The sequence below is a fragment of the Orbicella franksi genome, chromosome 15 (genome assembly GCF_964199315.1).
Source record: "Orbicella franksi chromosome 15, jaOrbFran1.1, whole genome shotgun sequence".
Taxonomy (NCBI): domain Eukaryota; kingdom Metazoa; phylum Cnidaria; class Anthozoa; order Scleractinia; family Merulinidae; genus Orbicella; species Orbicella franksi.
Window position 1 is genome coordinate 8,668,074 of NC_138159.1, and position 12,850 is coordinate 8,680,923.

The 12,850-nt window shown below is 38.8% G+C and overlaps 2 protein-coding genes across 2 annotated transcripts; both read left to right on the plus strand.

Moving 5' to 3' along the window:
* Positions 1-43: 43 nt before the first annotated feature.
* LOC145469928 (histamine H2 receptor-like) lies at positions 44-4,907 on the plus strand. Its single transcript, XM_081453743.1, has one exon. The coding sequence runs from the start codon at positions 1,595-1,597 to the stop codon at positions 2,729-2,731; it is 1,137 nt and encodes a 378-aa protein (XP_081309869.1). The 5' UTR covers positions 44-1,594; the 3' UTR covers positions 2,732-4,907.
* A 2,560-nt stretch (positions 4,908-7,467) lies between these two features.
* LOC145470791 (uncharacterized) lies at positions 7,468-11,041 on the plus strand. The gene has a single exon (XM_081454630.1). The coding sequence runs from the start codon at positions 8,198-8,200 to the stop codon at positions 10,370-10,372; it is 2,175 nt and encodes a 724-aa protein (XP_081310756.1). The 5' UTR covers positions 7,468-8,197; the 3' UTR covers positions 10,373-11,041.
* The last annotated feature ends 1,809 nt before the right edge of the window (positions 11,042-12,850 follow it).

A 12,850-nucleotide genomic window follows, 5' to 3' on the forward strand; every position in this document is an offset into this window, starting at 1 on the left:
AAAATTTTGATTTCTGAGCATGCCCGAGCAAAAATGTCGTGAAACGCGATGCTAGTGGAAAGAAAAGCATGTTGTCACGTAGCAAATGCCTTTTTGAGTAGATTGGAGCTAATTTGGCCCATATCCAGCCTGCAAATCTCCAAAATGTCCAAAATGGTTTTTTTGGCAAAAAGCTCCGAGAGTCAATGGGTTAAGCAGTTTGTTATATTTCTTGTGGACAAGAAGCTGTCCGAGACTGCAAATAAAAAGTTAAAAAATAACTGACTTTGGTGTACGTTCAAGCCTATGCTGTCTTGTTAAGCTAGATATGCACTTGTTGACTGAGAGAGAGGGCCGCACGAGGATATATTTGACATGGACCGAACGCGAGAGGAAACATGGAATATTGAATCTCGGATTTACCAATCAGTTATTACCTGTCATGCGTGCCCTAAATAACTAAATAACTGTTCTTTGTTTTCCATCTCTAAAACGCGAACCGGCATAACCGAACTAAGAACTTTTTCTCGATGCAGTGATGCAACTACCCAACCACAAAGGCAGCGTCCACACTAAGCCGGAGAAATTTGAAAACGTAGCTTTGTTTCTACGGTTACGCCGGCTTTTCGTTTTCGTGTGGACGGAATTCAAAACATCTTAAAAACGCAGCTTTTCGAGAACGACGGCCTCACAATAATCACGTGATTTCCTTGACCGAGTTTCCCTCAAACACAAATCCAAAATGACCGGTGATTGTTGCTTTCTCAAATTCCACCGGCGTAGAGTGCACAGAAAACATTTGATGCGTTTTAAGAGTGAAACCTGTTTTCATATTGGTCCGGCGTAGTGTTCCTCCGATTACTAATTCGGTATAAACTGGCCTATTTAATAACTCAGATATCTCGTTTATATACTTGTAAATATATTTAATTCTTTATTTTATTTTATTTTGATCATCTGTGTAATTGAATTCGAGTAAATAAATAAATAAATTATTATATGAACGATAAATTTGCCAGCTCTTAGCCCATCACGATAAAATAATTATCTCAGTTATATCATGAAGGAGAAAAGTTCACATTCTTCAGTTTCGACTCCTGTGTTTGCAGCCCATTAGTACATTGTCGCAATTTGTGTTTGTAAAATCAATTGCTATCCTTGAGCAAAAAATAGCTCATGTGAACTGTTAAATAGAAACTGCTGTTAAAGTTCTGATGAAGCCAAAGTTAACGCTTCAGCTGCTAAGATGGAAAATGTCCGACATAATCAAAATTCCAATGTTTGGAAAAACGACTAAAAAATAAAAACATTAAACAACAAAAAGTATGTTGATAGATTTTCTCTTGTAGCTTCCACAGGCTGAAAGTTTTCAGTGAAATAAAATGTATTGACGATATGCACAGTTTACGCAGTAATTAGTTCGCTTTCAGCCATTCTCATAAATTCCGGTTACACAAACACTCGAAGTACTAAAAAAAACTGTATGTACAATAGCTAATAATTTAGCAACAAAACTATTTAAAGCACAGGAAATTAGCTAATCCATAGCAGCTTCGTTTTATGGACCAACAAGAAACGAAAAATATCAGAAGCGTTTGTCAATCTCGAAGCAACGATGAACCATACCACCTCCATAACGTTGCTTCCTTGTGGCATTGCACTTCTTCCTTCTTTTGATCCATCAGATGCTTCATCGAGTGTTGTCGCTGTGTTCATCTTCAGGACTACTGTGAATGCAATAATATGTCCCCTTATCATTCTGTTGAACGCGCTTGTTATTGTGGCAGTGAAAACAAAACGACAGCTTCGCACCGAGTCGAACATGATTCTTGCCTGCTTGGCCACAACTGATCTCATGGTGGGACTTGTGACTCAACCGCTACAAATCGCCAGCTACAGTTTAATGATCAGAGGTGAGACTCACAACAGCCAATTTTGCACCCTGACCGAAGTGTCGATGGCTGTAAGTATGACATGTTTGTCTGCATCGCTATTCCATTTATTCCTAATGACTGCGGAGCGTTACATAGCGATAAAACACCCCTTCGCATATGAAAATCAAGTTACTGAAGTTCGTCTCATGGTGGCCTCTGGCGTGGCGTGGGTCGCTGGGATAGTTCTTCCCTTTCATCTCACCGGGAATACAAACGAAACATTTGAGCTGAAATTAGAGGTTTCTATTATATTGTATATCTTAGTCCCCGCAATAGTTTACTGTAATGTTGTTATATGCAAGGAGGTCCGCCGCAACGAAAAACAAATTGTATCTAACCAAGTGTCTTTAGAAGCCAAGGAGAAGATGCTCAAGAATAAGAAATCTTTTTACACGACACTTGTCATAATACTCACAATTTTTCTGTGCTTTATTCCAACAAATATTTGTTTAAATATAATTGATTCTTTTACGGACAGAATCCCCAACGATGTAAGAGGGATGGCCATATCTGTTGTAACGTTACTGCCGTTTCTAAATTCGTTGTTTAATCCTCTGATTTACGTTGTTAGGATAAGATATTTTCGCGTAGCTTTAATTCAGTTGTTATTACGAAAAAACGCAGCACAGGCAGAGGAACTTGAAAGTGGGATGTTTGGATCGCGACAAAATAGAGTCATAGTTATTGCTGAACAACGAAAAGCGAGGGCTAGCCAAGAAGATGAACAACAAGAAAACAAAACGCTGAACAATGAGCACGCAACAGAAGTGGAAACGCAGCCACAAGCAGAATATCAAAATAGAGAACTGGCTCTGTGAAGCCGAGTCCAAAGTCACTCTGTATCCTGCACTTGTGCAATAAATCTTAAGTATAGCTAAATGATTTTATGACGACTGTAGGGTATAAACAATAAAATTATATCTGCTTTTTCCTATTTTTTTCCCTCATCAAAATTAAAGGTGTAATCCAAATAAATAAGTGAATAAATGTTATGAATCGCGATCCCTTTTGTACATCTTTGCTTAAAATATGGCCGCCCAGATCCTCAAGTCGAGCTGCAAAAGCCGAGGTCGGACTGAAAACAATGTCCCCGAAGCTCAAAACTTGGGCGCGAGGAGAGCGAGGCAGTAGACCGCGAGCGCGACCTTCGCGTCTTCGAAGGACTTTGAGAACTGGGTTTGGGAAACCCTGTATTAGGGTCTCAATGGGATTAACCGTTAGACGTTAAACGGGCCAAACATTTAGCCGTTAGGCGTGAAAATTAAAAAGTTTTAAAACCGTTAGCCGTAAGAAAAAATAACTTTAAATCAATTTTAGCCAAGAAAGTGGAAGTCTCCAGATCTTTTGTCAAGATGTTTTTGGGTCTTGTCTTGCGGCTTGAAAGCTACATTAGTCTACGATTCTTGAAATAATACTTTTTTCTGTCCCTTACTATTTGGGGTAGAAGCTATACAAAATTGCCTGAAATTGCCTCACATTCGCTGTGGGTCTAGTAAGCGCTACAGACGTCACAGTTTGAATGCACAAGTTTAATCATACTGGGCGTAGACAGGAGAGAAACAAAAGTGATCGTGGGTGTGTGATGTGTGTGTGTGATTCAACTGAAAAATAAACAAGACAAAATATTTAAGTACAAAATATAACGACACAAAAAACTGGCGACGGAGCAAGATAAACTTACAAAACTGTGGCGACTCGAATTCTAGAATTTGTACTTCAGGGCTCACACAACAGTGAAGCAGCAAAGGAAAAAACGCGGTAGAAACCAGCAGATCGAACTTTCAGCGCTAACAAGCACTAGCCAAAAATGTAAACACAAAACTACCTATAATGAAGAACGCTTAAGTATTACAGAGTGGGTTGCATAATTCCCAGGGGTCACGGAAACACTTGACACCCAAAAGCAAAGAAAGTTCTAGTCGCTACATTTACGTTGTATTTTTGCATAACATCAATGGAAATAAGCAATAATAGGAGTGAAAATGTCTAGCTTATTTAAAGACCTGATTTGGTCAGGACATAATCATAACCCACACATTCAATACACGATAAGTTGTCTCTTCGGTTTTAAAAATCGTTTTGGTTGGTTCAAGTTGATATGCGAAAAATATCATTTCTATGTGCTAGTCTTCTAAAAACCCCAAGTCAACTGTTTCAAACAAATGCTGTTGAAGAAAATTCGAGAAAAACATGATTCCAATTGTAAAACGATAAATGTACAGAGGATATTACACGGTGGCGAGAAGATTTGAATTTTATGTTCGAGTGGTAAGAGCAATGTCTCCCTCGTTCGCTGCGCTCACTCGTGTGATACTGTTCTTGCTACGAGAACATAAACTTCATATCTTCGAGCTAACGTGTAATGTTCTTTTCATTATATAGACATACTGATGACGGCGTTTTTGAGGATTTTCGGAAGATTTCCGACCACGTTCTGAAGATTTCCGAAGATTCTCCAAAACTTGTCCGAAGGTCACACGAACGTTGCCGAACATTTTCAGAAAATGTCCGAAGATTGCCGAGGACTTTCGACGAAGACCCGAAGATGTTTCGGTGATACATCAACGAATTTAAGTACAATTTAAGAGACAAACTTGATATCAGTGAAATCCTCGATATCTTCAATAGTGAGGATATGGAAAATACGCCACTCGAGTCCCGGATGTGGTTTCGTATGAATTTTACGAGTGGTGAATTTTCCAGTAAAACACTCGTGTCTATATGATAAAAACTGATTCTACAACGTAAAATGTATTTCCTTTGGGTGTTTAATTAGGTTGCTTTGTATTATTTCCCATTGGAATAATCATACATTTATATACCATGAATTGTGAATAACACACCACTTGACGCCGACCACTTTACTCGAGGCTGTTTTTTCCTTACTGTAAATATCGTTGTTTAAAATAAAGTGTATCTTTTTCTTTTATTCTCTGGCTTGTAACCTGTATTCAGCATGTCTCAGAATTCTTGTAAATAAAGTCGATTTTTGCTGGCGGCTTCCTTCACTATTTGTTGTATTACTTGTCTCCTTTACGTATAATAAAAATGTTTTCTCTTCAGCTGAGCGAAGCGAAATAGAATAGAAGTGTACTCTTGCAGCTGTAGGTTTTCTCTGAGATAAGACATGTGGCTTCGCTAACTGAACGAGTTTCAGTTCGGCACATTGCCGCTGCAGTAATTGGTCGCTCTCGGCTGAATAAGCTATTGTAAGAAGAACATGAATTCCGGTTTACACTGACCAACGGCGTTAAGGATAATTTGTTTCTACAAGCTTCTACAATAGCTGCCAATTTACCAAACACAAAAACATGACTTATTTTCGACTTAACAATCACGGACTATCTAAAGTACAGGGAATTACCTATTCCAGTGCAGCTACGTTTTTTGGACAAACAAAAAAGGTGAAAATATTTGAGGCATATGTTAATCCCGTAGCAAAGATAAACTACACCGTCCAAAATAATGATTTTCAGGGCTAGCCTCTTACTAACCGTGCAAGATAACAATATAAATTATCGTTGTTAACATTTACACTCTATACCAACGAGATTCCTTTACGGGGTTAATTTTTCTTATTTTCAGGATAACAAAAGTCAACGTGGATGCGAGGTAATCAAAATTATTAGTACATTTAATGCAAACAAGAAAATAGTCGTAAGAATATATTTAGATCTATACGACTGAATTCTCCAAGTTTACTGAAGGTGTTTAGATATCTAATCTTTATTAGCATGGATTTCATTTTCGGTTTTGTTCCTTTGTTTTCTCCTCAGTTTCAGTTTCGGTTGAGAAGATATAACAAACTCAAAAGAACGTGTTTGAACACGTTTTCAAGGACTTCGAATTTCGTCAAAAATACTCCTCTTCGCTTGGTATTTTAAGTTCTCTTCTCGGTGTCTGGTCGAATGCAGTTAAACGTTGTTTCTCCGGTTATTCAAATCGTTTTAGCTGTTAATTTCCCGAGTGGATATTCGGAAAATAAGGCCAATGTGCATGTTCAAGCTATGAGATTTATACTTATCGGTTGTTGTCTATTCATTCTGTGGCGCCATGACATTTCTCTAGGTATAAATCGATATATTATGATTCAAACTTGTCCCTTATACGAATGCAACAATCACATCGCAAAACAAGAATCTTTGTTTGCAATATATTTGCCTCCCGCTTAGCATAAGGGATTCAGTTTCTTATCAAACTACAAGAATATTAGTTCTAAATATTGAAAGGGAATAGCACAATAAACTTTCCCAAGCAAATTGAACCCGATGTATTAATTAGTTCTTGTGCGACGCGGGCTTAAAATTTTACAAAATTAATATATGAGTTCATTAGCTTGTACCTTCCAGAATTTTGCAGTTTTTGAAAGACAATTTTTCGTTGAATATTACACCCAGAGAGTATGAACTTTTACAAATTACTAACCTTTACAAGCTATTTAAATGCGGACGAATGTAAACAGTGACGTCAGCAAAGATTGATTTGTATTGTAAAAGTGGTGCCAATACTTGTGCGCATGCTTATACCTGCGTTCTGTAGTGAGAACCTGGCGTAACTGATAGTATTGAAGTTTAAAAATAGTCTGGTCGTCTTATGTGCTCAACTGCAGACTGTCAGTTAAAAAATAATCGGCCTTCGTATACTATAAGATTAATAGGAGCGGCATAGATTGTGACAGCACCTGATAGTCAAATGTCACCGAGATTAATCACTTTTTCATAACAGAAAAGTCGTCTCGTGTGAATATGTGCTATTCTGTGTTAAAAGCGGTATTGAATAAATAAATTTCTTGTACGATAACATCTCCTGTAAAACCCGACAATGCATTATTGTAAATATATTGCGCTTAAGTGATCCTAAAAATAATCTTATTTTTATGTCATGTATATTGTTGTTTTCAAAAAAGTTTTAGTATATAAATATATTGCACCCGGAAGTGCATTAAGAAACACATCGTACGCCTTATATATTATTTCATCTCATGTTTTCCTCCGCAAACACCTAAATAAGACGTTTTTAACTCCTATAGGTCTCTGTTTCGACTGGAAGCTTAGCTGTAAAGTTACTCTGTCAATCAGCACGCTCTCAAATAGTGTTACTTGATTCTAATTTAAATATGTCGAAAATTCTGCAATGATATTGGAATTAAAAGAGGAGCTAGCGGATGAAGCAATATCTCTAAGAGGGTCGGACACATTTGGTTTTTGTGGTTTTCTTTACTTGAGTTTGCACGTAATCTTTAGGTGAAGATCTGACTTACAAACTATGAACGGTTTTTTCTGTAAAATAAAATCCACGCAAAAACCACGAAATTTTGCATCGGGAAACCAGTAATTATTTTTCCCTGTAACAGTCAAGAAGTAACTTGTAAGTTACGCTAATTAATTGTAACGGGGCTATTTTTAGCAGAAGCCATTCCAGGCAGTTACCTTGTTATTCTAGTTAACTCTACAAACAGATTCTAAGAACGTGATCGGATATTGGCAAACATTTGCAAAAATAGACCTGACAATGCTAGTGAGTCCGGTCCCCTGCAAAACCTACAAGGGCGATGGCAAAAGTGTTAGAAAACAAAACAGAGAGTTCTTCCTTAACTCCCTATAGTGAACTGTAAGGGGAGGCTTTGCCTGTAAAGAGTTTCTATTTCAAGCTGGAGATAGACAATAGGGTGGGATTTAATGAAAGGAAGTATAATAATCGATAAGGAATAATGCCTTTTAGGTATTTCGAAATAAGTCTCTAAAGGTATCTAAAGAGAAGAAATGCAGTGTGCTCAACCGCTGGTGTCTGGGAGAGGTTACAATTATTTATCTATTGAAGGTATATTCATGCAAGCGTTACCATTTCTGATAAAACGTTACAGTTTGGCGAAACCGGGCTCCTCCAGGAAAAAGATGAACAAAATACGTTTTCTCGCTACATTTCTAAATTTAATTTCACCGTTTGTTTCAAAAAAAATTCTTAAATCAAGCGCCTTGCCGCAAAATAAGAAACAAGCGCATTGCGTGCGACCAGCTTACGAAACAAATTGTTTTGCCAAGTTGTTTCCGACAGTCGTTTTGGCACGTGATCATGCCTGCTGGGACACTGTGCTGAGGCTACATCGTACAGGAACCAGTTTCGTGAAAGCATCTTAAGTCACAAGGGCCTCTTCAAATGCATTTCAGGCTAATATACGAGTCTGTCAATTTGGAAAATCTAATGATAAAGCAGGCATCCGCACCAGGCACTTGAAAAATACCCGATGAAATCAGGAAGGGATCATTCTTTCACTTGATATCGTTATGGCTGTGAAACACAACGTAGTGTTTACAGTCTTGCTGTTTTTGAGTTTGTTCTACTTTGCTGCTAGCAAAGAAAAAAAATGCGAACAGATCAAGATACCCATGTGCCAAAGCATTGGCTACAACTTAACTTCTATGCCAAACATGTTCAACCACGACACACAAGAGGAAGCGGCGCTTGAGATTCATCAATTCTGGCCTCTAGTCGAGATCAAGTGTTCGCCAGACCTAAAGTTCTTTCTCTGCTCCATGTATGCTCCCATTTGCCAGCCGAACATTAACACAAACGTTCCTCCATGCCGGTCAATTTGCACACGGGCAAGAAAAAGTTGCGCACCTTTCATGGGGCAATATGGCTTATCATGGCCCCAGCGAATGAGATGTAAAAACTTTCCAAAAGGCGTTGGTGACGGGTGGTGCCTGGGTGGAGCCGGCGACATTGCAGTTAATCAAACGTTAACAGCCCGACCGGAATTGACCAAAACGAAAACAGCTAGCAAAAAGAAATGCGAAAATATCAAAATACCTATGTGTCAAAATATTGGCTACAACTTAACTTCGATGCCGAACATATTCAACCACGACACACAAGCAGAAGCAGCACTTGAGCTTCATCAATTCTGGCCACTGGTAGAGATCAAATGCTCGCCTGACCTAAGGCTCTTTCTTTGCTCTGTGTATGCTCCCATGTGCCGGGCGAACTTTAAAGAAGAAGTGCCGCCATGCCGGTCGGTCTGTGAACGGGCAAGAAAAGGCTGCGCGTTTCTTATGCGTAAGTATGGCTTTTCGTGGCCCGAGAGGATGAGATGTGAGAAGTTTCCAAAAGAAGTTGGTGACGGATTGTGCCTGAATGGATTCGAAAACGTTGAAGCAAATAATACTACAACAGCTCGTACCACAACAGCTCAGACCAAAACGGCTCGTATGACAACAGCTGGACCGAAGGGGTTAAATACAACAAGTACAACTAGCAAGAAGAAATGTGAACAAATAAAAGTACCTATGTGCCAAAATATTGGCTACAACTTAACTTCTATGCCGAACATGTTTAACCACGGCACACAAGAGGAAGCAGCACTTGAGATTCATCAATTTTGGCCGCTAGTTGAGATCAAGTGTTCGCCTGACCTGAGGCTCTTTCTCTGCTCTCTCTATGCTCCCATGTGCCAGTCAAACTTCAAAGACGAAGTGCCACCCTGCCGGTCGATTTGTGAACAGGCAAGAAAAGGCTGCGCGCCTCTTATACGTAAGTATGGCTTTTCGTGGCACGAGCGAATGAAATGTGAAAACTTTCCTAAAATGGGTGACAGGTTGTGCCTGAGTGGAAACAGCGGTACAGCTAATCATGCGAAAACAGCTCCACCGACGGAATTAATTACAACAAACACAAATAGCAAGAAGAAATGTGAACAAATAAAAATACCCATGTGCCAAAATATTGGCTACAACTTAACTTCTATGCCGAACATGTTTAACCATGATACACAAGAGGAAGCAGCACTTGAGATTCATCAATTCTGGCCACTAGTTGAGATCAAGTGTTCGCCTGACCTAAAGTTCTTTCTCTGCTCCATGTATGCTCCCATGTGCCAGCCGAACTTCAACGACGAAGTGCCCCCATGCTGGTCAGTCTGTGATCGAGCAAGACAAGGCTGCTCGCACGTTATGTTCAAGTATGGCTTTTCGTGGCCAGAGCGAATGAAATGCGAACACTTTCCTAAAGTTGGGGGAGACAAGTTGTGCATGGATACGCAAACTGCTTGGCCGAAGGGGTTAACTACAAAACAAACAAGTAACGGGAAGAAATGTGAAAAGATAAGGATACCCATGTGCCAAAATATTGGCTACAATCTAACTCACATGCCAAACATGCTTTATCACGACACACAAGAGGAAGCAGCACTTGAAGTTAATCATTTCTGGCCGCTTGTCAATCAAAAGTGTTCACCTGACCTCAAGTATTTCCTCTGCTCCGTGTATGCCCCCATGTGCCAGTCGAACATTACAAGGAGAGTCCCACCATGCCGCTCACTTTGCAAAAGCGCAAGAAAAGGTTGTCTGCCTCTTGTGCGGCTGTTTGGCCTTTCGTGGCCCGAGCGAATCAGGTGCAGGTATTTTCCAAAACGTGGTAGCGGACAATTATGCATAGGCAGTGAAGGAATTCCAGCTAATTAGACGACGAAAATAAGACATTGAGAGGTTCCCTACACTGACTGAGGTGATGCATGAAACAAATTCTCTGCTAAGATAAACATAATATTTTTAGTTTGTGTATTTTCGTTAACTCGCAGTAAGAAAATGTCACTTTTTACGTCGCTAGCAGTAAAGCAAGCAGGCATTAAGTGAGTTGTCTGCTAGTATCGTGCATATGTCATGGCCTGTGATCCAACAGTCACTATATATTTTTACGATAACTGCAGAAATTCTCGCGCGCTCATTGGCTAATTTTTCATTGTCAATAAGCGGACAGACGCATGAGTTTATAATTTATGCCATGCCTCAATAAGCGAGAGCGGACAATTTGACAATTTGTTATCGCAAAAAACAAATTGACATTAATTTTTAATGCATCTGTCCTGTTACTGATCATGAATTTCGTCATAACATTGTAGTCTACGGATCCACTCGGCTAACACTTCTTAGATTGATCCACAGCTACTTTGACAATGTCAGCAGTGAAAAGCTTTTACTTTATTAGGGAAGCTTTTCCATTGTGTCACTTTACAGACAATTTCCGATTGTAAACGTCTTAAATTTCTACTGCAGATTTTTTCTGTCTAGGTTCCAGACCCCCATTGATACAGTATAAATAGCTTTCCAAAATATTTTAACGGTTATACTTTTAAAAATGTATGTTGTTGTTGTTGTTGTTGTTGTTGTTTATTGTGGTCAATTCGCTTAGCTACACCTAGCTAGTTCACAGGCATGCCACTTTAAATGAAAGATACAAATATATCAACTAAACGTAATAGACTTAAAAATCCCAACCGGCGGGAAGCAGACCAGTTGGCTGGTCATAAAGTTCATAAAATGCATGTTTTTAAAATGTTTATCACCGCTGTTTCTTTTATATTTTCAATCAAGCTACGATGACCGAAGACCAAGAGTTTATATTCTTTGACAATGTTATGAAGAAATTCATGATCAGTAACAGAACAGACGTGTAAAAACTGACGTCAATTTGTTAAATCCATCAATTAGACGATAAAACAGTTTCTCCTCTCTGTCATAGAATATCAGTACTAAGAAAATAGAATGTCCTTAATTTGATGAAATTCCCTTTGACTAGTACACATTTTGAAGTCGTAAGATATTCGACAATTTATAGTTTGATAGCCAGCTCTATATGCTTTAATTTGATGTAGGGGTTTAAGTATCTACAGTTTAAACCGGACGCGCTACATTGCTTGGACGTGAGGCACCTCTGAAAGCATACGGTAACCTTAAAATTTCCCGACCCCTCCCCTCTCAACGAGTCGACCAACTGGAAGCACGGGATAAACAACCCGAAGTAATGAACAAACACAAAAGATTGCAGGCTTATCAGTTCCCTCCCTTCTCCTCCCCTCGACCCTTCTCCGTACACTCCCCACTCTCCCCTCCTAACACGTTGACGATATCTTTGTCCTGGATGAATCGTCGGCAGTAAACCTCGAGTGAATTATTTACCTGCCCGGTCTCAGACCTGCGGATTAAGTAAGACACGATGCCCGGTTATTCATTTTATTCGAGGTTAAATTAACCTTCGATCAGGCTTTTTTTTTTTTCCCCCTTTCCCCGTTCACTGAAAAACCCCTCCCCATTGCAGGTTAAAGGGGCTCAGTCATGGTATTTTGAGTTATTTTGGCCACATACAAAATTACCTTTAAATGGTAGGAAACCTGAAAAGAACAGTTTAATAAGATAGATAAACACCAAAGACATAATGATAAACCATAAAGGAACAAGGATGGCTAAGGACCGAGAAGATTAACACGGATTACAAACGACGAATTTGAAAAATTGAGGCTAAACTTTTCAATATGCGCAAATCCTGACGTAGCTCTTTTAAGTTTAAACACCAACAGAAGGTGGAAAAAAAACAAAAAGGAAAAAAGTCTTTTAGATACAATGCTCCAAAGGTAAGGAACATTTTAACAGAAAAACTACGGTCGGCAAGAAACAAAAACTTTTGCAAGACAATTAAGAAATGGGCACTTTGGTAACTAACCAGTTTTGGCTAGTACGTTATGTAAATGGTTTTTACAACACTTTTTCTGTTTCAAAAGGATTTTTCACTCTTTTAACAGTTAAGATGATTTGTATTTGTCGTTGTTTTTTGATGATGCCTAGCATCTTCTTTTCCTTAGTTTAATATGTATTTTTGCACAAAAATTAACTGTTCTTTTAAACGCTAAAGACACTTAAAAAGTTGGTACTTCAGTGGTTAAAGAAGGTGATATGCATGTTATGTTATAATCAATGAAGATAAGAATGGAAAAGATTAAAAGAACTACAAACAAGGAGCTTAATGAAGAATTTGTGCCTCATCCTGAAGCTAGAACCTTTATTTTGAAGCTGGAGCTTGTATATTGGATCACCCATATTCTTCTGAAAGCAAAGATTTTCCGAATGTAGCGATATCAAAGAGTTCCTGGGGATTGAAAGCACCTT

Bases quoted from the DNA above. Each gene is read 5' to 3' on its own strand.
- LOC145469928 (XM_081453743.1), top strand. From the start codon at position 1,595: ATGAACCATACCACCTCCATAACGTTGCTTCCTTGTGGCATTGCACTT.
- LOC145470791 (XM_081454630.1), top strand. From the start codon at position 8,198: ATGGCTGTGAAACACAACGTAGTGTTTACAGTCTTGCTGTTTTTGAGT.